Below are 24,520 nucleotides of genomic sequence, written 5' to 3' on the forward strand. Positions count from 1 at the left end.
GAGTCAAAGAGATCAGGGACAGGCCCAGGCCCAGAGCTCAAGGTCAATCAGCAAGAGCAACAACAACAACAACAATAACATATAATAATAATAATAATAATAATAATAATAATAATAAAAGGAATGAAATGCAGGGGGTGATATGTGATCAATTATAATTACTTTTTAATCTTCCTCATGAGTTGTAAATATGCAAATAAATACATACACTGTATCTAGTATCTAAATTTCATGTAATACATCAAACTATCATTTTGTATATGCTTTTCCCAGTGATTCTAATAGTGTATTAACTGATTCAAAACTATAACTAAAGCTTTAGCCTGACAAAATTATTCATTTCAATGTTAAAATAGAAAAAAACAGAAGTTGGTAATATGCAACTATGAAATAGTTAAATATGCGATACTATGTTATGAAGAATATCACAATGTGCTGCCATTAAAAAGCTACAGAAAAAGTATTAAATGTCAGCAGAAGGTATTTACAAGCTATTTTTATTGGAAAAGGTAGGTTACAAAATGACATGTAAAATATAAGACCAATTTTTACACCACCCATTTTGTTCTAAAATATCTATATGTATAAAGGAAGATTTCAAAGACTCTACAACAGGAACTTCTCCTGGCAACCACTGGGTCAATATGTGTTTTCTAAATTGTATTAAATGCATAGCAATAACAATCAGTGACCTTTTACGTTTTCTCCATAGTTTGTTTTCATTGTACTCTGAGTAACATAAATCATGTGTGCTTTAAGGAAAAGTACTTAATTAAGCTACATAAATAAATGTTTATTTAATATGATAGTGTAAACTCGATCTCTTATTTATTTATTTATTTATATATTTTTTGCCAGTCCTGGGCTTGAGCTCAGGGCCTGAGCACTGTCCTTGGACTTTCTCAAGGCTAGAGCTCTACCACTTGAGCCTCAGCACCACTTCCGGCTTTTTTCTATGTATGTGGTACCAAGGAATCGAACCCGGGTCTTCATGCATGCTAGGCAAGCACTTTAACCACTAGGCCAAACTCCTAGCCCTCGATCTCTTTTTTAAAAATAATGAGGTATTAATGGAAATAAATAAAATTGAAGTGACTTTAAAGAAATGATATGTCTGAATTCAGTGTCTGAATCTATATTTCTTTCCTCTTTTGTAAATATATTTATTGTAATTAATAGAAGGGTTACATTATATTCACCAAATAGAAGGTGCATTACTTCACAAACATTGCTACCCTTTCTCATGTTTTTGTCCTTCTTTCCCTCCCCCCACCCCCTTCTTTTTTTTTTTTTTCTTAATTTTTGCCAGTCTTGGGGCCTGAACTCAGGGCTTTGGTTTTGTCCCTAAGCTTTTTTTTTTTTTTTTTTCCCCTCAAGACTAGTGCTCCACCACTTGAGCCACAGCTCCACTTCCAAGTTTTTTGTGGTTAGTTGGAGAGAACACTCTCAGGGACTTTCCTGCCCAGGCTGGCTTTGAATGGTGATCCTTAGGTCTCCTGAGTAGCTAGAATCCTAGAATTACAAGCAGGAACCAGTAGCACCTGGCAGCTTTATATTTCCCCCAGAAGTCTGGTATATAAGTGGTATCAATACACACTAACATCTTATGGAGCCCTGAAATAAATCAAGCTGTTATGAATTCTGAACATCTTGCATAAGCTGATTTGAACACTCAACAATCTCTCTTAGGGGATAATTCAGAGTAGACTCTGTAATGTGAGCATAATGCCATTCCTATCATTTATGCATCTAAAATCTGAAGACTAGTATAATGTTTTTCAAAAGGTGGTGATACCTATAAAGGAGGGACGATGTTTATGTTGCCTAGAATATTGAAAGGAATATTAGCTAAATTGCCATCCTTTAAAAAAATTCTAAAGTTGAATGTCTTGATCTCAGGCATTTTTTAAGCCCTAGAAGATCAGTTTAGCTTTATGAATGCAAGTCTAAAATACTTTGACCATGTTTGTGCTGGAGACTAATGAAAGCCAGCAGGCTCTGGTGCCATTGTCTTAAGTGGCACACAGGAAAATGGCCCCTGTAAGAAAACATTCAAGACAAAGCACCACCAGACGTGTTTAGTCAAATTCCCAGAAAGTTGCTATCACAATTCAGATTTAAGAAAGTAAATTTGCTTTGATAGTATTTAGGTGGGATAAATGCAGTTTTTTTTAATGTCAAATTAAATAATAAAACTAAAATGACTGTAAGGACTTTCATCTTTTGGGTTCTGAAACTATTCATTCATGTCTTTATCATCCCACTTGTTGTCATATTTACAAAACATCTCTAGTATTGTGTTTTCTTTTAAATCTCCCAATAAGCCAAGACCCCATACAAAGCCTCGGGAAAGATGTGCTGGCCGCACAGTCATTTGTCACCTGGGAGGATCTCGTCTTCTTGTCCCACAAATGCTTCTAGTCTGACTTCCTCTTTCGGAAGGCTCAGCATGAGAAGCAATCTGCTAGGAACCTTATGCAAGGGGAGCAGAAAAGGAAGTCACTAGATTTGAAAATAATCATAGCCATGCCCAGACATTCTGTTCATGGTCTGGCTGTCAGTTCATTCCTAAGTTATAAATATCATTTCAGTGATGTTGGAAGTTACCTAGCCCTACTTGGATCAGTTTTCCTCTATTTTCATCTTCTCATATGGCTCAATACTCTCCACCTTGTGTTATCCATTCACTCAGTAAATATCACAGAGCTTTTCCCTTGTGCCTAGCACACTACCAAGCAGTGACTAAGGGCATAGCACCGGCATTCTTGAGCTTGGAAAGCTTCCTCGCCACTTTCTAACCAATGTCCTTTTCTAGAATCTAACTTCCTAGCGACTTTAATTCTAGGTCCTCAACAGTACTCAAGAGAACATTGTACATGGTTCTATCAATCAATGCTTGAATAATGAACTGATTCACTTTGGTTCATTTTTTTGACCTTGAATGCTACATTTCCATTTGTCCCCTACTTAATTTTCCCTCATTCTTAATGTTCTTATTTCAATTTACAAAATACCGAATAAAAGAAATGTAGCTTGCAGGAAAGGAAATGTAACAACAGATGCAAGGGGGAAAAAAAAAAGTAAGTTTCATTTGCTACATTCAAAGTGCTACGTCTCCAAAGTATAAAACATTAAAATAAATATCTGATTAAGGAAATTATTCCGATCAAATGTTCATTTGATTTCTGTACACCTTCCATTCAAATAACAGGCTTGTGAAAATGTCATATTTATCTTAATGGTTTGCCAAATTAACACTTATTAGGAATTAAACAAATAAGTCAAAGATAGTTAAGTTTTGAAACCGTTCTTTATTAAGATGACAGTGTTAGACTAGGTTCAGTTTTTGTGTGAATGGATGACCCCTTTCTGTGTTCAGAGTCTTTCTTGCAGCTATTTACTTTTTTCTCTTGTATTTTTCTTCCCTTATATAAGAGAAATAAACTTGACTATTATATATTCAAATTCTAGGCAATGATTCTAGAAGTAGAATGAAACAAGTAGAATAAGGCTTTGAGTTTTCACATATCACACTTTATCTCTTCATTTTATGGAAATTTCCTGCTCCTTAATAAAATCAGTGTGATTTTTCTGAAGGGTCATAGGTATGACAATTTAGCTTTCAAGGTCAAACTCTGTAACCAGGCCCCCTCTTCTAGCCACTAGATGACACTACCTCCCTAAAAATAAGAAAGTTGTTTGCTGTGCTTTATAGGGAAAAAATACTCAAGATATTTGAGCTTTGCTACATTTGGTATTTTTCTGTTTTTAATGGATTTTTTTAAAGTAATGATACTTCTCACAGGAAAAAAATTCTAAAGTTTTCAAGTCTCATTCAGGTTCAAACATGTCAGTAATGGAGCCAGTTCTTCAGCTTTTGTTGTTGTATTTTTATTCAATTATCAGTTTCTGGTTTGAACTGTTATGACCAGAATTGTGAGGACAAATCAGCTTAAGCTTTATTATTTATTTATTCATTTATTTACATTTATTTCCTTTCTGAAATACAAGAGGGAATTGGTCTACTTGTCCAGATAATTTACATGTGTACTACTTTTCTTTTCTTTTTTTTTACTCCTGTACCTGATATAGTTTTTCCTGGGGTAACTGTGACTGGGGGAAAAAGCTGCAATGCAGTGGAGATGCTGGTGTTGGGCTATGAATTATGCATGAGAGTGATCTGGTGCTTGCTGTAGCTCAGCCTGGAAGTAAAAGCTCAGGTCCACACCTTCCTGACCAGTAAGACAACAAAGCAGACCACACAGTGCCTTTAACCCTTCCGATTCACAGGCATTTTAAGCAGGCCCTTAGAATCCTGTGATCAGGAAATACAACCACAATCCTTGATCTAAAGGAACACCAAAAACCCTCTCATCTATGCATGTGCTGGTACTAGGGCTTGAACTCTGGGTCTAGGCACTGTCCTTTAGCTTTCTTACTCAGGGAAAGTGTTCTACCTTTTGAGCCATAGCTTCACTTCCAGCTTCTTGATGGTAACTGGAAGTAAGAACTTCATGGACTTTCCTCCACTGGCTAGCTTCAAACTAGAATTCTTAGATCTCAGCCTCTGGACTAGCTAGTATTACGGGCATGAGGTACTGGCAGTGGGCTCGCATCTCTCTTATAATTGTTGACAACAACCTTGGAATAAAGATTCTGATCGAAAGAGATGCTCATCTCTTTTTAAGGGCTTCCCACATTTGCCTATCTAGAATTGTTCATTTTTTCTTTGGATATGGCATAAAAGTCTGCGCTTGTTCACATTTCAGTGTCACCTACTCTTAAAACCAATGTCCTCAACCTATGAAAACTTCATTAGCTCTTTCATTCCTGCAGCTACTCAACAAAAATTGCAGACTCTTCTAACACGGAATATAGTGGCTATCAAACTATTCACTGAGAAGATTACGAATCTAGCCAACTGTATGCACATGTGTGTATGAAAGTGGGTGAATACATGCCAACATGCCACAGGTAAGACTTATCTTAGAAAGTAGTGATTGCTATGGGAACAAAAATTGGAGAAAGTTTCTCAGAAAAGCTACAACTCAAGCTAAGTAAGAGAAGTTGAGTTTTAAAGAACAGCATGGCCGTAATGTAATAAACAATCAGAGGCAATTGGAATGTCTTAAATACAAAGGGTGCTTATTAACGCAACTACTCGAAGACAATGTGTTTGATGTCTATAGACTGGGTTTGGGACCCATAGAATAAGGAGAGATGGTTCAGGAAGTTCACCCATAAATTCACCTGCTTAAGAAAAATGCATCACAAAGATAGCTACACTAAAGCAACAAGCACAATCATGATTCATTGAACCATATTCATTTACCATAGCCAAGATATGGAATCCACCCAGCCGCCCCTCAGTGGATGAATGGATCAAGAAAATGTGGCATATATACACAATGGAATTCCATGTTTCCACCAGAAAGAATGACCTGGAAATAGAAAGACCTGGAAAAATTACATTAAGTGAAGTAAGCCAGACAAAAAGAAACAGGTTGCATGGTTTCCCTTATTTTTTTGTAACTAGAATATGCCTATAAATCCACAGTAAATACTTAGGATGGTAAAAGACAAAAACAATTACACTTGAACATGATAAATTATGCAGCATTCTAGACATTCACACAAGGAGACCAAAGGAGTATATTCTTAGGAGAAGATCACAAAGGCTCAATAGCTATGTGTGTGTGATCATATAAAACACTGTTTCTCAAAATGAACTTCATATGTAAGTTTATCTGTTTGGGGGCAGGCAAGGGGAAGTATAAAAATGCTGGTAAACAAATGCAGTACTGATATTCACTAGACACTTTGTTGAAAATGAACTATACAACTTGTTGGGGGAGGGGGATCAAGGAGGGAATAACTGGGGGAAAAATGAGGGAAGAGGTGAGACTGTTCAAAAAGAAACATACTCGCTACCTGATTTATGTAACACTAATCCCTATGTACATCACCTTTATAGTAGCAATAAGAAGACGACATGGTGATGTTTTCCATTATCTGTCATTTTCCTTGAGTGATAAAATATCTCCCCAATCAACTTCTTACTCTCTTGCTTTCTGGTGGCTACTCATGCTACTAATATCATGAAGGGGTTGGTAGGGGTGGAAATGCCTGGTTCTTGGTCATCAGTCCACATCTGTTCCCGAGTGCTGCTGTGGCTGCTATAACAAAAGGCCTCAGTTGTTGCTCACGACTCTGTAGTCTGGAAAGTCCAAGATTGACAAGGACCCATATCTTAATCACAGCACCTCTGGCTGTGTCCTCCTATGGTGGGAGATTCCAAAGAAACTCCTTTAATTACTTCATGCAGGCACTAACCCTGCATCACTTTTACAAAACCCCATCTCTTAATTCTGCCACCTTGGGTGGCAGGATTGGAATCTGTTAGGGAACACAATTCTTTCGAATCATGCAGGGGGTTCACTCTTCTTTAGGTTTCTCCGTGCAATGGGAAGTATCGTCCTGCTTCCCATAGGAGACTTTTGAAAGGCTTTAGTCATTTCCCCCTCACTTCTGTTTCTGGATTTCTGGAATCCATGTGAGACTAGGACACATACCTGTGTTCTGAATCTCCTCACATGGATGGGAGTTTAGTTGGGTAGTCCACTTTTTCACAGCTCAGTCTAGAAGGGGACTATGGCTCATAACCTTTTCTTAGAAAAATACCCTTATTTCCCCCTTGTTGTCCCTTCTAGTCCCTTCTTACTCTAGTCCTGGATAATCTTTACTAAGCAGAAGGAATCCTTTCTCCTGCATTATATGACTTAATTATGATGGAGCTCTGAGTCCCTAACACCTTAGATATCTGCAATCCTAAAAACTGATATTCTACAGTGTCATTTCTCCTGAGTTGGTGCCTGGCTGAAAGGCAGATCTTGGTGACAGTTGGAATATCTGAGCCTCTACTGAAGTCTCCAACACTGACCCAACCAAGCTTCGGAGGAGGCTTGAACTATTCCAGATAAGGAGCCTACGCAGGGGACAAGAGGGAGATATGGCAAGAAATACTACAAAGGAAGAAATAGCTAAGAGTTGAGAGCTGGAGGTAGAGAGGAAGTAAACTTGAGTGGGTCATGAGATTGAGATTGACAGATTGGAAGGAGGTGATGGTCAGTTGTCCTATTACTCATATTCCCCTTCTCTTTTCCATCTATCCACCCCAGTCACAATGTCTTATTAATGAAAAGTTCTTCTAGTTCCAATTCCTCCTCTCTATCAGCCAATTTCTCCTCTCTATCACCAGTCACCACCCTTTCAAGGCCAGTAGCCTCTCCACCTTTCTCCTCTCCCATCCCCCTTCTAAATTCTTAGCTATTCAAGTCACAAAAATGTTCCTTCTAAGCAGGTATCTGATTGATTATGCCAGTTAAAATGGTCTAAACACCCACAGACCCCACACAATGCAATCTAATCCCTAAGTACAAGGCTCTATCTTAAGACCTACTCCCTACTCCTTCCTAGTAACCCTTTGGACAAAGACTTCCACAGCTTAAGGCCAAGCAGGGAAGCAGCATGGTATGGTGGTCCAGGGCCTCCACACACGGCATACATCCTGGAATTACTTGGACAAGTAATGTGGGGGGGGGGGAGGGAGAGGAGCGTTGCTGGAGATTGAACCCAGTCTTGAATGTACTAGGCGAACACTTTACCACTGAGCTACATACCCAACCTAGGACAAGTCCTTTTAACTTTTGGTCATCATCTATAAAATGCCAACGGAAGGATTCAATAATACTGTATTCTAAGAGTATTTCTGGTACAGGGTCCCAGTTCTACAAACATTTAATAAAAATAGTCTCCTGGACTGCCAAATCCTCTGCTACCCCAGCAAACTTGTACCATTAGTCTCTTTTTCTTGGTATATTGTCTTTTCCTTCTAGAAGGAGTTAAAAATGCCAGGGTTTCAACTGTACTTTGTTGACTCAGTATTGAAATTATACCGCTGGATACTTTGTGTTACTTCCCCATGGCTCCTCTGACAAATGGCTCAAAGGGAGATGGCTTAGAACCTCACACATGTATCTTCTCAAGGTTTTGAAGTCTGAACTCAGGATCACTGGGCTGAAAACCAGATCTCAGCAGGGCAGTATGCTCTGCAGAGGCTCCAAAGGAAAATCCATGCCTCTTCCAGCTTCTGCTGGAGGCTAGCATTCTTTGGCTTATCATATCAATCCAATCTCTGCCCCTCTGGGTGGGTGGGTCACCTTGCCACCTTCTGTCTCTTCCATCAGGGCCCTTGGGACTGCACTGAGGACATTCAGGATCCTCTCATTACTTCCAGCCTTAAGCCATTCCTTCCAATCACCTGAGGTAATGTTTACTGGGGTAAGGACCTAATGTTCTTCAATGCTGTTATTCAGCTACTTAATAACAAGGGTGCTGATGTTTACCTGCCCCCCCCCCAGACACTAAGTACTCAGTAAATGGAGCCCCTCCACACATGGTCTATGCATGGCTTACGCTCCTCCTACTCTTTCTTTCTTTGTGAGAGCTTGATTTCCCCTGGCTAGAGCTATTTCTTCCATGTGTTAATCTTCAGTTGGAAAGATATCTGATTCGGGAATTCTCCTAGGTCAGAGAAATTAAGCAAAGGGAACAATCTTCACTATTTCTCCTGCATTTCACCGAGGCAGAGTAACCATTAAAAAAAAATGCCTTTCTTTTCAGGTCATGGGGTAGAAGCGTGTGGCAAAGGACCGATGTCCCCTGGCAGTGTGAAGCCTCTTTCAGGGAATGTGAGAATGCAGAGTGGCCGAGTGACAAGAACGAGCTGCCTGAAGACAGCTGTCATCGGTCTGCCCTGGCTGGGCGGTTGCCATTCCTTTGGCTGGTTATTTTAAACACAGTTTTCAACGTAACTCAAGCTCCGAAATTCATGTCTGTTGCTTCACTGACCGTTTCCCCATCTTGAGTCACCTAAGTTCAACACTGGGATCTTTCTGAAATGAGACTGTTGTACCGGGCACAACCACCTGAAGTCTGTCACAGCCACAGCTCACCTGAGAAAGACAGCTCTGCGGAAATTGTCCTGAAAAAGAAAGGGAGGGTATGGGGGGGGGGAAGGAACCTATGGGCAACACAAGTCAACAAGTAGATGGCTTTGTACAACAAATCCTTCAAACACCAAGTTTTGTACTGTAGTATCAATCAGAACTGTGGACTTCCCTGTCGGTCTTTTTCATCTTTTGTGTTGGGGAGACCTCTAGCTTCCCCCAGAAATCAGAATGTTGAAAACAAAACCGTCGGTTAAGAATCCATCAGTACATCCACAACTATACATACATAAAGTTGTAGCATTTGAGAAAGCTCTCGGACCCATCATGGCAAATGGGAATAAGTACCAGCCACCAAGAGCATCCTGGCTCTGGAGACATCATCTCATGAGAATCACATTGTTACCCTCTGTGGCAGAGATGATCTCTCCAGGACCTGGGAAAGCTGGGTTAATGGCCAGCCAGATGTCATGGATAACTAAGGCTCTTATTCAACTAGCGATGCTTAGCTTTGCTCCTTACCTCTAATTCTCGCCTCTAGACCCTTGGCAGATGTTTAAGATAAACGTTCCAGTCTTCCCTAGCTTGTTAAGGCCACACCATCGGTTTCTCTTAATAAACCCTCCCGGGGGGCCCGGGTTTCTCTTAAGCCCACGGCAAGGAGAGAGCAGCAGGTGGGCTGGCTCGCCCGCCAGGCACTGTTGTCACAACTTTCTGGAGTTTGGCTCCTCTCTGTGACTCAGGACCCAAGTGACTTTCCTGGGCTCACACTCAGGGGCTGAAAACCACGGCGGGGCCCAGCGCCGCGTGGGGACGGCGGGCAGGGCCCTGACCCCCCCACCCCACCCCAGCCCCCCCCACCCCGGGCCCCGGCCAAGGTCCTCCCCGCGTCCCGCTCGGCCGCAGCACGGCGTCCCCGGGCCCACCGGGGGGGCCGGGCGCCGACTGCGCTCCCGCGACGAGGGCTCACACAGCCCGGCGCGGGAGGCCGGAGGGCCCCCTCTGTCCACGGACGACGGTCCAGCCCAGCCTCGGCCCGGGGGACTGCGGGGCCCGGGGCTGCGGCTCTGCGTGGCGGCCCCGCCGGAAGGGGCGGGAAGCGGGGAGGGGCGGGGAGGGTGCGGCCGGGGTGGGGTCCTGGGCGGGATCCCGCGCCCGGGAAGGGGTGGGGGGGACGGGAGGGAGGGCGCCCCCCCTCCGGGGCGCGCGGCCCGGCGCGGCCGTCCCTTCCGGGGCGCGGGCGCTTCCCACCCCGCCCCCCGCGGCTCGGGGTGACGCGTCTCCAATAACAGCTCGCGGGGCGCCGCGCTCGGGCACAACGGCGCCGCGCGCCCCTCCGCCCCGGTCGCAGCCGCCATGCGGGCCGAGGGCCACGGCGGCCTGGAGCGCTTCTGCAGCCCGGGCAAAGGCCGGGGGCTGCGGGCGCTGCGGCCCTTCCAGGTGGGCGACTTGCTCTTCTCCTGCCCGGCCTACGCCTACGTGCTCACGGTCAACGAGCGGGGCAACCACTGCGAGCTCTGCTTCGCCAGGTAGGCGGCGGGCGGCGGGCGGCGGGCGGCCGCGGCCGGGGAAGTGCGCGAGCCGCGCGGGGTCCTAGCGCCGCCGGCGGGGCGGCCGGAGGGTCGGGGTCGTGGGGAGGGGCGCTCGGGCCGCGCTGCTCTCCGCACCCCCTGCCGCCCGACGGGGCCACGTGCGCCTGCGGAAAGCAGCCGGGTTCCCCGTCGCACACCCCGTCCCGCGCCTCTGCAGAGTTGCAGGCTCACAAATGTGCCAGCCCCCTCCCCCCACACCCTCATGCCGGTTTCTGCCCTCCCACGTGGGCTGGGCGCCCAGCCTGTGCCGGGCCTGGACAGCGCTGCCCACTGGGAGCACTGGCTGCGGGGACCCGGATTCCACGGTCAGTCCGGTTTCCGCCCCCTCCCTCCGCCTCCCCTCCCCCCCAGCCTCTGCCTTAGTGGCCTTTTTCTCCCCAAAGGAACGGTAGTGAAGTCAGTGAGTGGACTCCCCCCGCCGCCCCTTCCTCCCCTCTGAACTAGGTATTGGGAAAGAAGCCAGTGGGGTACCCTCGATTTGGAGGGGTCTTCAGGGTGGGAGACCTGTCCCACTTTGAGCATTAGGAAAACGTGGTCGTTGGGGAGAGGCGGCAAAAGTGAGACGAAATTCAGTTGTAAACTGTTGTATTCACTTCGTATGAGTATTTACCTGTATCCATCCATCCATCCTTCTAGCCTTCTACCTGCCTACCTGTGTCCATGTTATTACCTATGACATATGTGTGTGTCCTCCTATGTGTATCACACCAAGTCTTATGACAGCATCAGAACCGAAAGGCACATTCAAAAATAGCCAAGCTTGCATCCCTTCATTTTGCTCATGAAATAACTAAAACCCAGAGAGTTGCGTGTAGGTTTACATGCACATCAGCAAATTAGGGGGGAAGCCTAATGCCAGTGCCTGCCATCTCCCAGCTGGGCAGTGATGGAGTTAAGTTTGGTGCAGGCCCTCCAACCACCCTCTGAGGAAGGGCCCTGCTTCATGGTCTTTGAACCTGTTTCTTCCTCACCTTTGAAATGGAGATGTCTGGCCAAGATTAAGTAACCTGAGTTCCTGCTGGTCACTCTTGAGAATGGATCTCAAGTCCCTCACACACCTCAGCACTGGATGTCCCCGGACCTGAGTGCCACCTTCTGCAGTAAGACAGCAAAGGAGGGGACAAAGGCTGCATATGATAGTAATCTTGTCCGGACTCCCTGCCAGAACAGTCTTCCGTTTGTGGGGGGAAGGGGGGAGGGAACCTGGAAAGAAACTAGACACAGAATCATGCCGTGGGCAGCGGAAGGGCTGTATGTGATGTGGTTCTTTGAATTGGTGAGCCAAGAGCTAAAGGGTCATGGCACCACTTTGCGACGTTTGAGTGAAGTGAGCATTGGGTTTTCCCAAAGTTAAAAAGGCTGCTGAGACTGGTCCCTTGATCTTGCGAGCCTCACTGTGGCTGGGAGTCTGCATCAGCGTGGGTGTCTGCAGTGGCAGGAGCAAAGCAGGTCACCCAGCACGGGGAGGAGCCTCTGTCAGGGACCCTGGTGATTCCTGGAAAGCTCTGTGCTTGTGAGACAAGAGGGCGCATACGAGGTGCATAGTAGGTACTCAGGAGACGGTTGCCCATCTCTTTTTCCACTGAATTAAAAATCAAACCTTTGGGTGCAGGAAGGAGAAGAACTGAGAGCTGCTTCTATTTGGTACCCACACTTGCACACCAACCTTTATTAGTGTACAGTCAGTGCTGCCGTATGTGACTGATATTTGCTGCCCATTTTTCTCTGCCATTTTTCAGATTGAAATCCATTAGTGTCACTAAGTTCCTGTAGGCCTCTTTCTAGAGCTCTCCCATGCACATTCCACCATATTTTGCTTAGCTTAGGTTCAGTCGACATTCAAATTTCATTTTCTTTCCCCATAATGTCCTTTGAAATCAACTAAAGTAACACCCGAGGAAAAATATTTCTGAGACCCATGCACACTGAAATAACTGTCTTATTTCATTGCTATTATAACTGATTCATCCAGAATTAGTGGCTAAATCATTCTAATAGATTTAGCACAAGCTCTTTTTGACACATATATGACTCTACGAGCCCTCAAAGGCTACGAGTAGAATTCTACAAATAAGGTTGCTTACAGTCAGCATCTACTATCTGGTCCTGTAGACTATCCTTATCCTTTCTTGTACCTGAAATGCAATATGAACAACATTGCTTCAAATAAATGAGCCATCTAAGATCTTCCATGTCATATTAATTGCATCAGAATTTAACTCATTTTGCTGGGGGAAAAAAATCATGTCTTCAGGAACATGTGTATTCTGTACATGGAAAAACAATGGGATACCCAGAGCTGGTGGCTCACGCGTGTAATCCTAGCTACTCAGGAGGCTCAGATCTGAGGATCGAAGTTCAAAGCCAGCCCATGCAGACTCTTATCTCCAATTAACCACCAGAAAATGGAAGTGAAGCTGTGGCTGAAAGTAATAGAGCGCTAGCCTTGAGCAAAGAACTCAGGATCAGCACCCAGGCCCAGATTTCAAGTTCCATGACTGAAAAGAAAAGAAAAGCTATTACAGAAGCAAATTCTCACAGCTAGGTAATTTCCAAGGTATGTTTCTGGGAGTGAAAAATTTGTATCACACTTTCTTGGTTTGGGGGTTTATGTGAGCTGCTAGAAGGCAGTCCTAAACAAATAAATGATTTCTTTTGAGGGCTATCCGTTTTGGAGAGCTGTCCCTCTCAGAAACATTTTATACACTCACACACATGAGTGAATGTGCACTTTAGTTATTGAGAAGTAAAGGCATTTCAAACTGAGAATTGGTAGTATTTTAACACTCAATGTTATGAGCCTCAGAAAGGGAGAATGGCTATTTTTCAGTATTCATTCTGGTTCCTGAGATGCCGCCTCTAGCTTAAGAAAACCAGTCCTGTTCCTGGAGGGTTTTTCTGAGCATGGGTGAAATTAGAAAGGCTCATTTGGAACAGGGCTGTTAGAACCCAGTTTCTGTGAATTTCTATTTTTGTGTGATTCTCTTAAAGACATTTTAAAAACTCAAATGTTTATGTGAGCAAAAACACATGATTCGGATGTGCTAAGTAGTTATGAAAACTCTTTCCCTAATGTCCCCAGATTAATCCTCTTCCATTATTTGTCTTGTCTTTTCTCTTGTTTTACTAAGCTGGTGAAATAATCTTTAGTGGATGTTCATCAGTGGTTAAGGGCCATGAAATCCTGATGATGTTCATAAACTCCTCTGAATTGGCCCTGTCTTGGTGTCTGAGGCTGGGCACTGGAAGGAGGAGCTGTCCTAGAGTTCCTGCCAATCTCTATTCTGAAAACCTTATCTGGGAGTTGCCTCAGGAGGAAAAATGAATTCAGATGCTCCCAAGTTGCTTTTCGCTCTAAATGAACAGTTGGACACATATACCAAGGAGGGGGTCCCCTTTTCTGTTTAAATCCATTTATTTTTAATGGGTGGTAAGATTAAAACAGTAGATTTCCTCATAAAAGTCATACCAAAGAGTATTAGTCAGTTGTCTTCACTAATATTTAAGGAAATAATGTGTTGCCACTTTTAAGAGTTCATGTGTTTCATTTATTTAGATAGAGGCAGCAAAGCCTATTGGGCCTATTGACTAAGTGTGGATTCTGGCTCCATCCTTCTGGGATGGTTGTTTTTAGGCAGTTATTAAGCTCTCTGACCTTCCAGGTTCCTTTATCTGTCAGTTGTGTGTGTACTACCAAGCTAAAGTAGAACGACATCTCATAGTGAGCAAATGTCAAAATCATTCTGGTTTTGTCTGATAGTCTTTGCTGACTAAATATGTCAGACATCACTGGATCATGTGATAAAATATTGCAATTTCAGGGACATATTTATAATGCGGAGGCTGGGAAGGGGGATAGTGGGAAGAATACACAGGAAGTTGTTGATCACTCTGGTCACCATTGTTTGTATCCTAAGACAAAGGTGAAATGAAGAGTTCTCCATTTTGAGTCCCCCAGAAGGATAATTGGGTTTTAGGGTCCATTGTCAGTGTTTTGAATTCTGAATGCCAACGCTACAACACACGTACATAGATAAAGCTTCTGTTATATAGATTGATGTGTATCTATGACATACAAACCCTCAGCTTAATATTAATTATGTTCTAAATCTATGTACTAGTGATTGTATGTAGAGAAACTTGAATACTTGTTTGTTAAACATGATATTTGAAATATGATGTAAAAATCAATGTTAATAAAGTCTTTAAAAAAAAATCTTCTTCAGCCTTGTGCTGTTGGCTTACACCTGTAATCCTAGCTACTCAGAAGGCTGAGACTTGGAGGATCATGGTTCAAAGCCAGTTCAGGAAGAAGAAAAATCTGTGAGACATCTCCAAAATAACCAGCAAAAAACTGGGCTGGAAGTGTGAATGAAGTGGTAGAGCACAAGCCTAGCGAGCGTCATCTTTTTAAATTCGAGGTTAAACAAACATTTGTAAAGAAAAATGCAAGAAGGTAAAATTTCCCATACAGCAGGGATGTCTTGATTGCACTCTCTTCCTGTTCAGCATGGTGTTTCTAGTTAGGATCTGCCCTTTAAGACTTGAATAGACCAGGAACCAAGGAGGTGTATTTCTCATATGAAGGGAACAGAATTTGTTCGTTTTTGGAGCTCAGTGACCAAAGCACACATTTGGAAAAGATTTCAGACAGAAGAGAACAGCAGCTCAAGTGGGAGAAGTTAATATCACCAGCTAACACCTTTTCTTCCCCAAAGCAGAAGCATGAAATCCTCCTGAAGAAAAACAAAATCTGACCATGACATCCATCCATAGTGACTTTCCTTTGAATCATACTACTGTGGCAGCTCATAGCTCATTTCCGTGCAAGTTCTTATTTTGCTCTAAGAACGGTGGGTGGTGTAGACAGCAAAGTGAGACCTTCCTTTCTGTGCTCTTTGGCCTGAACTACTGTGGGGTTCACTGGAGACTTAATCTCTGACAGCTCCTTGAGCTGATGCACTTTTGCTTCTTTTTCTTGCCAGGTAATTAACTTTATATTATTTTCTAAAACTTAAAATTCAATTGTTTCAACTATTTTCTGTCCATATATTAGGCAGATATGAATATGTTAGAGTTTGTGTAAAAGCCATATATATATATATATATATGTATACTTTTTATTTTATTATTGCCAGTCTTGGGACTTGGACTCGGGGCCTGAGCACTGTCCTTGGGTTTTCCTCAAGGCTGGTGTTCTACCACATGAGCCACCGTACCAATTCTGGCTTTTTTCTATGTATGTGGTATAGAGGAATCGAACCCTGGTCTTTGTGCATGCTAGGCAAGCACTCTATCACTAGACCAAACTCCCGGTCCCCTATATATTCTTTTTACCTACTAATTACACAATGATTTTTTTTTTTTGGCCAGTCATGGAGTTTGAACTCAGGGCCTGGATACTGTCCCTGAGCTGCTTTTTGCTCAAGGCTAGCACTGTACCATTTGAGCCACAGCACCACTTCCAGCTTTTTCTGTGTATGGGGTACTGGGGAATCAAACCTGTCATGCATGTTAGGCAAGCATTGTACCATTAAGCCACATTCCCAGCCCATAAAATATTGTTTAAAAATTTGCCACCTTTAATCCTTTTGTAGGTTTATAATAGTTTAAAACATGTTGAGAGTAAACCATTGCATATCGTATCAGTGGGGTTTTTTGTTTGTTTGTTTTTGTCAGTTGTGGGGCTTGAACTCAGGCTCTGGGGAGCTGTCCTGGAGCTTTTTGGTCAAGCCTGGCACTCTACCACTTTGATCCACAGTGCCACTTCTGGTTTTCTGGTGGTTATTTCTAGATATCACTCTCATAAACTTCAGTGTCTGGCCTGGCTTCTAACTGCCGTTCTCAGATCTCAGTCTCCTGAGTAGCTAGGATTACAGGTATCAGCCACTGGCTTCTAGCTCAGAAACACTCTTTATAAACAGGTATAAACACTGATATCACCTGGTGCCTGTGGCTCACGCCTGTAATCCTAGCCACCCAGCAGGTGAGATCTGAGGATCAGAGGTCAAAATTAGCCCTGGCAGGAAAGTTCTTGAAATTCTTATCTCCAAGTAACCATCAAAAAGTTGGAAGTGGAGCTGTAGCTCAATTGGTCGAGTGCCATATTTGAGCAGAAAAGGCCAAGTAAGAGTGTACAGCCCTAAATTCAAACCCCAGAACCTCTTCCAAGCATAAATTTCATCATAACTGCCAAATCAATGGGTCTCGTGGGGACAGTAATCTTGTAGGGCAAGCAGGTTGTATGCTTAGTGTCAGAAGATTCTTTCAAAATTCTTTTTTGTTGTTGGTCATAGGGCTTGAACTCTAGGCCTGGGCGCTGCCCCTGAGCTCTTCAGCTCAAGGATACCACCCTGCCCCTTTGAGCCACAGCACCACTTCCGGTTTTCTAGTAGTTAATTGGAGTCTCACTGACTTTAGTACCTGGGCTGGCTTTGAACCATGATCCTTAGATCTCAGCCTCTTGAGTAACTAGGATTATAGGCGTGAGCCACTGCACCGACTTTTTTTTTTTTCTTTAATGTTTAAAATGTGTTGGAAAAAAAATCCAGCCTCAGTGCTTTGATGTTGGCAGGAGTCAGTTCTCCAGGAAGACTCAGAATTGATGTGTAATAAGACAGCAAAGTTGTCTATTTTCAAGTTTTAAATAGTGAGAACAGTATAAAAGATGTTTCTATTCTAGTTTTGTGTTTTAGATTTGCTTGGGTTTAAATTTAGCTCCCTTTTCCTGTTAATAAGGGGAAAATGAGAGAAATAATTACAGTTTCACAGCACTTTCTTTCTGCTTCACCAAAGGGGCAGTCAGTAATTACAAACATCCTTTTTGAAAAATACATGATCATAAACAAATATATCTGGATTTGAACATTCTAGTTCAAGATCTTCTTTCATAGGTATGAGCAAGGCCAGTCAGATTTTTTTTTTTTTAAACCAGTCCTGGTGCATGAACTCAGAGCACTGTCTTTGGGATTTCTCAAGGACAGAGCCACAGCACCACTTCAATTTTTTTTTTCTTTGTATGTGATATAAGTGGTACTGAGGAATTGAACCTGGGTCTTTGTGCATGCTAGGCAAGCACTGTACCACTAGGCCAAACTCCCAGTCCCCAGTCAGATTTTTTTTTTTTTAATCCTATGTCTTCTTTCAGACTGCCCTTCCTCTGTGTGTTTGTCTACATATATTCAATGAAGTATGTGGGGTGTGTGTGTGTGTGTTGAGTAAGCATCACCAGAACTGATCAGACATAGAACAAGACATCCTACTTGTACTTTACCTTGTTCAGACTGCCTCTTGTCTGGTCTTCTGGCTGCCCAGTGGTTTTCTTATGGCCAGAGGCCTGCCCTGGGCTGATGAGAAGCTTGGAATGGAGGTTTCTTTCCTTTTTCAGGAACTGCACCCCCTACCCACACATCTCTAACCCTCACATCTTTGGATTTTTCGAAAACCTGCAGTAGTTTTGGGTGCAGTTCTCTGGCGGGGAAATCTGACTGAAGTACCTGCCTTTTCAGGCCTGAACCCATGACCTTGGCCTCATTAGCGCTTCCACCAGTCACAGAGCCACACACCTCACTTTGTATAACTTCTGCTGACTCTGTTCCTGCCACCCTCCATGGCCTCCTTTTCAATTGCAAAGGCGTTCACAGGGACACAATAGAACAGAAGGCAATCAGATCTCTTCAAGACTGCTCTGAAGGACAGGAATATGCAATTCAGGAGGAAAATAATACAAAAAAAAGTCTTGAAGGTTCAAGAAGCAACTTATCTTTCTAAGGCATGCATGTGCTAAGAATCCAGCTGCGTCCCTTGCACTCTTCCATCAGACATTTAAAAATAATGTAGAACTTGCCAATTTATTAGCATCAAATCTGATGATTCTTTGGTGTGAAGTTTAACCTTTCAGATGACTAAATAGAAATTTGTCATTACCTTATTCAAATAGATTGGGTTAAAGAGCAGGTGATTTTTTTTTTTTTTGCAATTGTTAAATTTCTCTTTTTTTTTTTTATTGTCGGAATAATGTATAGAGGGGTTACAATTACATTGGCCAGGTAGTAGGTGCATTACTTCTCACACATTGATACCCCTTCTCATGTTTTTGTCCTCATTTCCCTCCCTCTACCCCTCCCAATCATCTTGTTTCCCCCTTCCCTTTCCTATGTTATATACAATATACCAAGTAACAAAGTCAGCAACAGTAACAATATGAGATTAACCATAAGGGCAAAAAAGAGAAGAGAAGTAACATAGTACATTAAGAACAGCAGGTGCTTATTTTTGGCAAGTATATAGACCCTTGAGGCCAACGTGAATGTTCACCATAGTAAATATGATGCTGTTGTGTCAGTCGGGACACTGATGCAGACGACGGTAGCTCCCCAGGCACAGGAATCACCATGCAGGAGGGGAGACAAGGATGCTTGCTTGAAAAGTGAGTTTCATAGTCAGGCTTGCAGACTCTGAAGGATTTTATATCTTAGCATTTTATAGAAGTTACAGGAAAATCTTGAACAAAGTAAACTGTTCTTAGGAAGAAATTAAAGGCTCTTTTAAGGATATGGGGGCTGGCTCATGTTTTGGTGATACTTCTTTTGATGATGACTGTACAGTAATCACTTGTCCTTCCATCACATGAAAAATCTCTTACTAGTCAGCTCCATTGGTCTGCAACTTTCTGATAGTTCCTGTTCACAATGACACAACCTTTCACACCCAGAAAGAAGAGGCATGCGATTATGAGCCTGGACCAGCAGTAATCTCCATGAGAAAAAGAACCCTTGTTTTCTTTCTTTCTTTTTGTAACTTACTCAAAAATTTAAGCCAGGCACTGGTGGCTCATACCTGTAATCTAGCTACTCAGAAGTTTGAGATATGAGCATTGTGTTTGGAAGCCAGCCCAGGCAGTAAAGTCCTTGAGACTCTTATCCCCAAAAGGCCAGAAGTAGAACTGTGGCATGAGCAATAAAGCTAAGCAAGAGTGTGAGGTGCTGAGTTCATGCACATGTATGTGTGTGCCTGCATGTGCATGTGTGCTCATGTGCGTGCATGCGGGCGTGCACATGTGCACACACACACACACATGCACTTTCTCTCCACCCTAAAGCATCTACTGGGTTATAAACCCCTCGGAAGTATTAGGAAGGAACACAGTTCCATTACTTTATTCATCAATATTTTATGTATCCTTGTTTTCTTCCCTGAACTTGGTTAGGGTGTAGCCAGTGTTTTATGGAAGAAATTGAATATTTCATTCATGGAACACTAGTAATCCTTGTGTGTCATGAAGAGCAATCTGCTAATCAGAATGTTGAACCACAGCACCTGGGTGATGATGTTCACACTCCAAGTGTGCTCCGATCAGATAATTCTTAGGATTAACTGGTAACTTTTCTTCTGTAATCTAGAGGTTTAGGCTTAAGGCCAATGCCCAGGGTTCTGTGTGCCAACTCTAGCCATTCTCAATATACCAAGTAGCAATGCTAAGCAGAGAAGGACCTTTATTATGTAGCACAGCTACGCCATAGGAAGAGATAAATAGTTCAGCCCATTGTTGGGGTACAAATACAAGCTTTAGGTTGAAATAAAGGAAGGGTTGTGTGGCGGGGGGAGGAGAGTGTAAAAGGCATTTATAATAATTGAACAGCACTGTTTATGAGTGTGATCCAACCATCAGAGATGTAGACCAGTTGATCTGTCATATCGAGATTCTGGTCACTGTTACAAAGTCACAGGTGGCTTGGGGTCAGTTCCAATTCTTGTCACAAGATGTTATCCATCAGTCCTGCCCTACCTAAGTGGCTGTGTCATAGCTGTTCAGGGCAAAGAACATAGTTAGAAAAGGAAAGACTTAGAAAAAATCATATTAAGTGAAGTAAGCCAGACTCAAAGGAACTTAGGCTCAATGGTTTCCCTCATTTGTCATAATCAGTAGAAACCTTGGGCTCGACTAGCAGAGATTTGCAATAGAGCAAAACCTTGATACATAAGGCCATATAGTATGAAGCTAATTGAAAGGGCCTCCAGGGTATTGAAACAAAAGCCATATAACGAATGATTTTTGTCCTTAATGTACTATGTAATCTCTTATCTCCTTTACTGTCCCTTGGGTATCTCATTGTTACAGTATCTCACTTTGTTATCTGATATATTGAATTTATTTGTATTTGGTTATTTGAAATTTGATAGGGAAGGAGGGAAAACCAAGATGGGGGGGGTGGATTGCGGGTGGGGGGGAGGGTAATGGGTACCAAGACATGTGAAAGGGTATCAATGTATGTGAATTAATGCACCTTCTATCTGGCAAATATCATGTAACCCTTTTATTAATTACAATAAAAAATATTAAAAAAAAGAAAATACAGGCAGAGATGCCAGACTTTTTATGCTGCTTCTAGTTATTTTTCAGGTATGAATAAAGAGTCAGTGCTTTTAAAACAACAGCAGCTTCTTTTTTTGCTGGTCCTGTGGCTTGAACTCAAGGCCTGGGCACTGTCTCTGAGCTTTTGCTCAAGGCTAGTGCTGTACCACTTGGGCCACAGCCCCACTTCTGTCTTTTTCTGAGTAGTTTTTTTTGTTTTTTGTTTTTTGTTTTTAAAGATAAAGAGCCTTTCAGGCATTTCCACACGAGCTGGCTTTAAGCCACCATCATCAGATAGCCTTCTGAATAACTGGGATTACAAGTGTGAGCCCCCAGCATCTGACTCAAAACAGCTTCTATGAGGTGCACTACCTTGTATTAAATAGCAGGTGCTGTGGGTAGACACGTTGTGGGATGCCATGAAATGTGGCCTACCCATGCTTGTTGAGTAAACATTTCCAAATACCTTTTTTCTTTTCTTTTTTTTTTTTTTAAGAGATATAAAAAGAAAGAAAGAAAGAAAGAACTAACGAACAAACGGGGCCAGGAGTTTGGCCTAGTGGTTGATTACTTGACTAGCATGCATGAAGACCCAGGTTCGATTCCTTTGTACCACATACATAGAAAAGGCCAGAAGTGGTGCTGAGGCTCAAGTGGTAGAGCTCTAGCCTTGAGAAAGCCCAAGAACAGTGCTTAGGCCCTGAGCTCAAGCCCAGGACTGGCCAAAAAAAAAAAGATCTAAGGATCAAGGCTCAAAGCCAGCCTGGGCAGGAAACTTGTGAGATTCTTATCTTCTGTTAATCATCAAAAAACCAGAAGTAGAACTGTGGCTCAAAATGTTAGAGCGTTATCTTGAGCAAAAAGAGCTCAGGGACAGTGTCCAGGCTTAGAGTTCAAGCTCCATGACCGACCAAAAAACCCCAAAAACCTACCACCACAACAACTTCAGGATTTATTCAACTGAGAACATTTAGATTAACAAAGGAAGCACCTAGAAACCCTCTCCTAAGTTGCTTCAGTATTTAGTTGATTTTAGGACATGTTCAGACCTTCTAAGACACCAGCTATTGAGTAAACTTGCTGTCACCTTACCTCTATCTCATTTACCTCCTCAGAAGCTAGTACAGCGCTTTGCATGTAGAAAATAATACTAGAAATTGACATTATAGGTTTACATATGTCCTTACTGACCTAGGGGCAAGTGTAAAACTGTTCTTTACTTAGTATAGATGGACTTGGTAAGGGTTGAAAGAAAAATTTCTGTTAAATCTGTACAAACCGTTTCTGGTAAGTTTGAATTTTCCAACTTTACAACAACAAATTAGTGATGTCTGTATTTCTTTTGCCTTTTTTTGTTATATTTTTGTTTTAGTTGGTTTGAAGTCAGGCCTTGCTGCATAGTCCTACCTTCCCTGGCTGGGGGCTGGGATTGCCAGTCTACACCTCCACTGTCAGGAACAGTTCAGAATTTCTTGTTTAGATACAGAAAAGTGAAACAAAGGCTACAGAGTGTCAACTTTTTTTTTTAATTAAAGAATTTATTAACATTGATTTTTACATCATATTTCAAATGTCATGTTTAACAAGTGTTCAAGAAGGGAGTCTCTGTATACAGTCACTGGCACATAGATTTTAGAGCATAATTAAAATTAAGTTGAGGGTTTATATGTCATAGATATATATTAACATATGTAATAAAACATTATGTCTATAGAGTATATAGCCCATCATAGATTTTTATGTCTATGTAGTTATGTTTATATCTCCAAGACCACATCCATAATCTTGGGTACCCAAATATTGAGTCATTGCTATTGTACTGTTTGGATCTAATGTCCACATATTAAGGATACCATGCACCTTTTGTTCCTTTGGTCTTGACGTATCTCACTCAACATGATTTGCTCTAATTTCATACATTTCTCATCGAATGCCATTATTTTATCTTGTCTGTTGGCTGTGTAAAATTCCATTGTATATATATATACCACATTTTTTTTGTATCCATTCATCTGCAGTAGGGCATCTGGGTTTGTTTCCATCACTTAGCTATTGTGAATAGTGCAGAGATGAACATGGCTGAGCAGGTGTCCTTATTATATCCTGGGTTATGATACAGAGTGTCAACTTTTAAAGTTCTTCTCTAAAGGATTTCAAAGGTCTCTTTTCTTGCGAGGTTTACAGCAGAATCTCTCTGGGGCCAGAGTTAGTACTCAGATTGGGCTGTCAAGAACTCTTTGCATTCGGGGAGCTCACATTTAACACAGTTATAAAGGTATTTCTACCACATTCTGTTTTCACTTTGTGGGACAGTTTTCATCAAAAAGTAACCTTGGCAGTGTTCTGAATTTTAAAGTGGTTAAATTAACGTTATGGGGGAGGGGAGTTCTCATTTTCTTATGTTTGGTCACATGACTACCAGTTAGAGCTACAGCAATTATAAGTAAAGCTAAAAATGTTGTTGATTATTTCAAAATACTCAGGGTGACATGATTGCGGTAGTCCTAATACAGTAGCGATGTTACTTATTATCAGAAAAGGTTATAAAAATTCTGAGTGAGAAACACAGGCCTTAGTTGTTTCTTTCTTTTTGACTGCTCCATCACCAGTGGGTACTACAGCGTATTTGTAAAAGTAACAAAGAAGTGATATTCTAATCTTGCATAAACGTAAAGACATGTATTGGGCTGCTTGGAAGGTGGAGGTGGAATACAGATGGGCAAGAGGATTGAGGTCTGAGATGGCTGGGCCAAAGCATGAGACCCTGTGTGAAAAACAACAAAAAGTAAGAGGATTGGGGGCCATTGTTCAAGTAGTAGAACTCTTACCTAGGAAGTTTGAGGCCCTGAGTTCAATCTCTTCCCGTCCCTTAAAAAAAAAAAAAAAAAAGTGAAAGTTAAGACATTTCTAGAAGAAAGCATGAAAATTTAGAAGTGCATCCTTTCATCTGTGAGTAAGGCTTAACTGTTTGTGATTGGACAGGGCCTTTTACAATGACATTTGGATGTAGTTATCATCCCACAGCTGAAAAGAGTAATGTTCACGGCTCCTATGCTTAAATATGTCTGTCTACAAGCTTTGTGAATTCTTTTCTTTTAAAGACATGGATAAATTTCAACTCAGCTGGACCCTGCATTAAAACAAATCCTAAAACAATGTCATTCTTGTCTTTCACGGCCAGTCCATGAAGCTTTGTAAATCATGCTTTAATTCCAAGAATTGAGAAAACCTATTAATTGCTATCTTACTGCCCTAAATATTTCCTGCCTCCCCTCCTAGAGGACGCGGGCTCTAACTTTTAACAAGCCTCAGAACAAAGCTGAAGCCCAGGCGCAGGTTCAGCACAGCTCTGGGAAAGAAACCCCCTGCTGCTCGTGGGTCCTGTCTTCCTGCATGCCGTGGATTAAAGTGGTATGGAGAGCATCTTTCACTGTTACACAAAAACCCATCGCCTGAGCATTATCCTTGTCCTCTGACCAGGGTTATAATAGGGTTCTGCCACAATTCCTCCCATTTTTATTTCTTGCTAGTGTGACCACCCTCGCTGGGTGAGAGGCTAACTTTGT

At 42.4% G+C, this 24,520-nt stretch overlaps 1 protein-coding gene across 1 annotated transcript in view; it reads left to right on the plus strand.

Moving 5' to 3' along the window:
• Positions 1-10,182: 10,182 nt before the first annotated feature.
• The window catches only part of LOC150039000 (N-lysine methyltransferase SMYD2), a 54,552-nt gene continuing 40,214 nt past the window's right edge, over positions 10,183-24,520 (plus strand). Inside the window, exon 1 of the mRNA XM_090328111.1 lies at positions 10,183-10,537. Within this exon, the coding sequence (XP_090184237.1) occupies positions 10,365-10,537 (173 nt within the window). The 5' untranslated portion in view covers positions 10,183-10,364. The remainder of the gene's footprint in view (positions 10,538-24,520) is intronic.

Source organism: Megascapheus bottae, unplaced genomic scaffold, assembly GCF_031878675.1.
Source record: "Megascapheus bottae isolate mThoBot1 unplaced genomic scaffold, mThoBot2.hap1 H_1, whole genome shotgun sequence".
Taxonomy (NCBI): domain Eukaryota; kingdom Metazoa; phylum Chordata; class Mammalia; order Rodentia; family Geomyidae; genus Megascapheus; species Megascapheus bottae.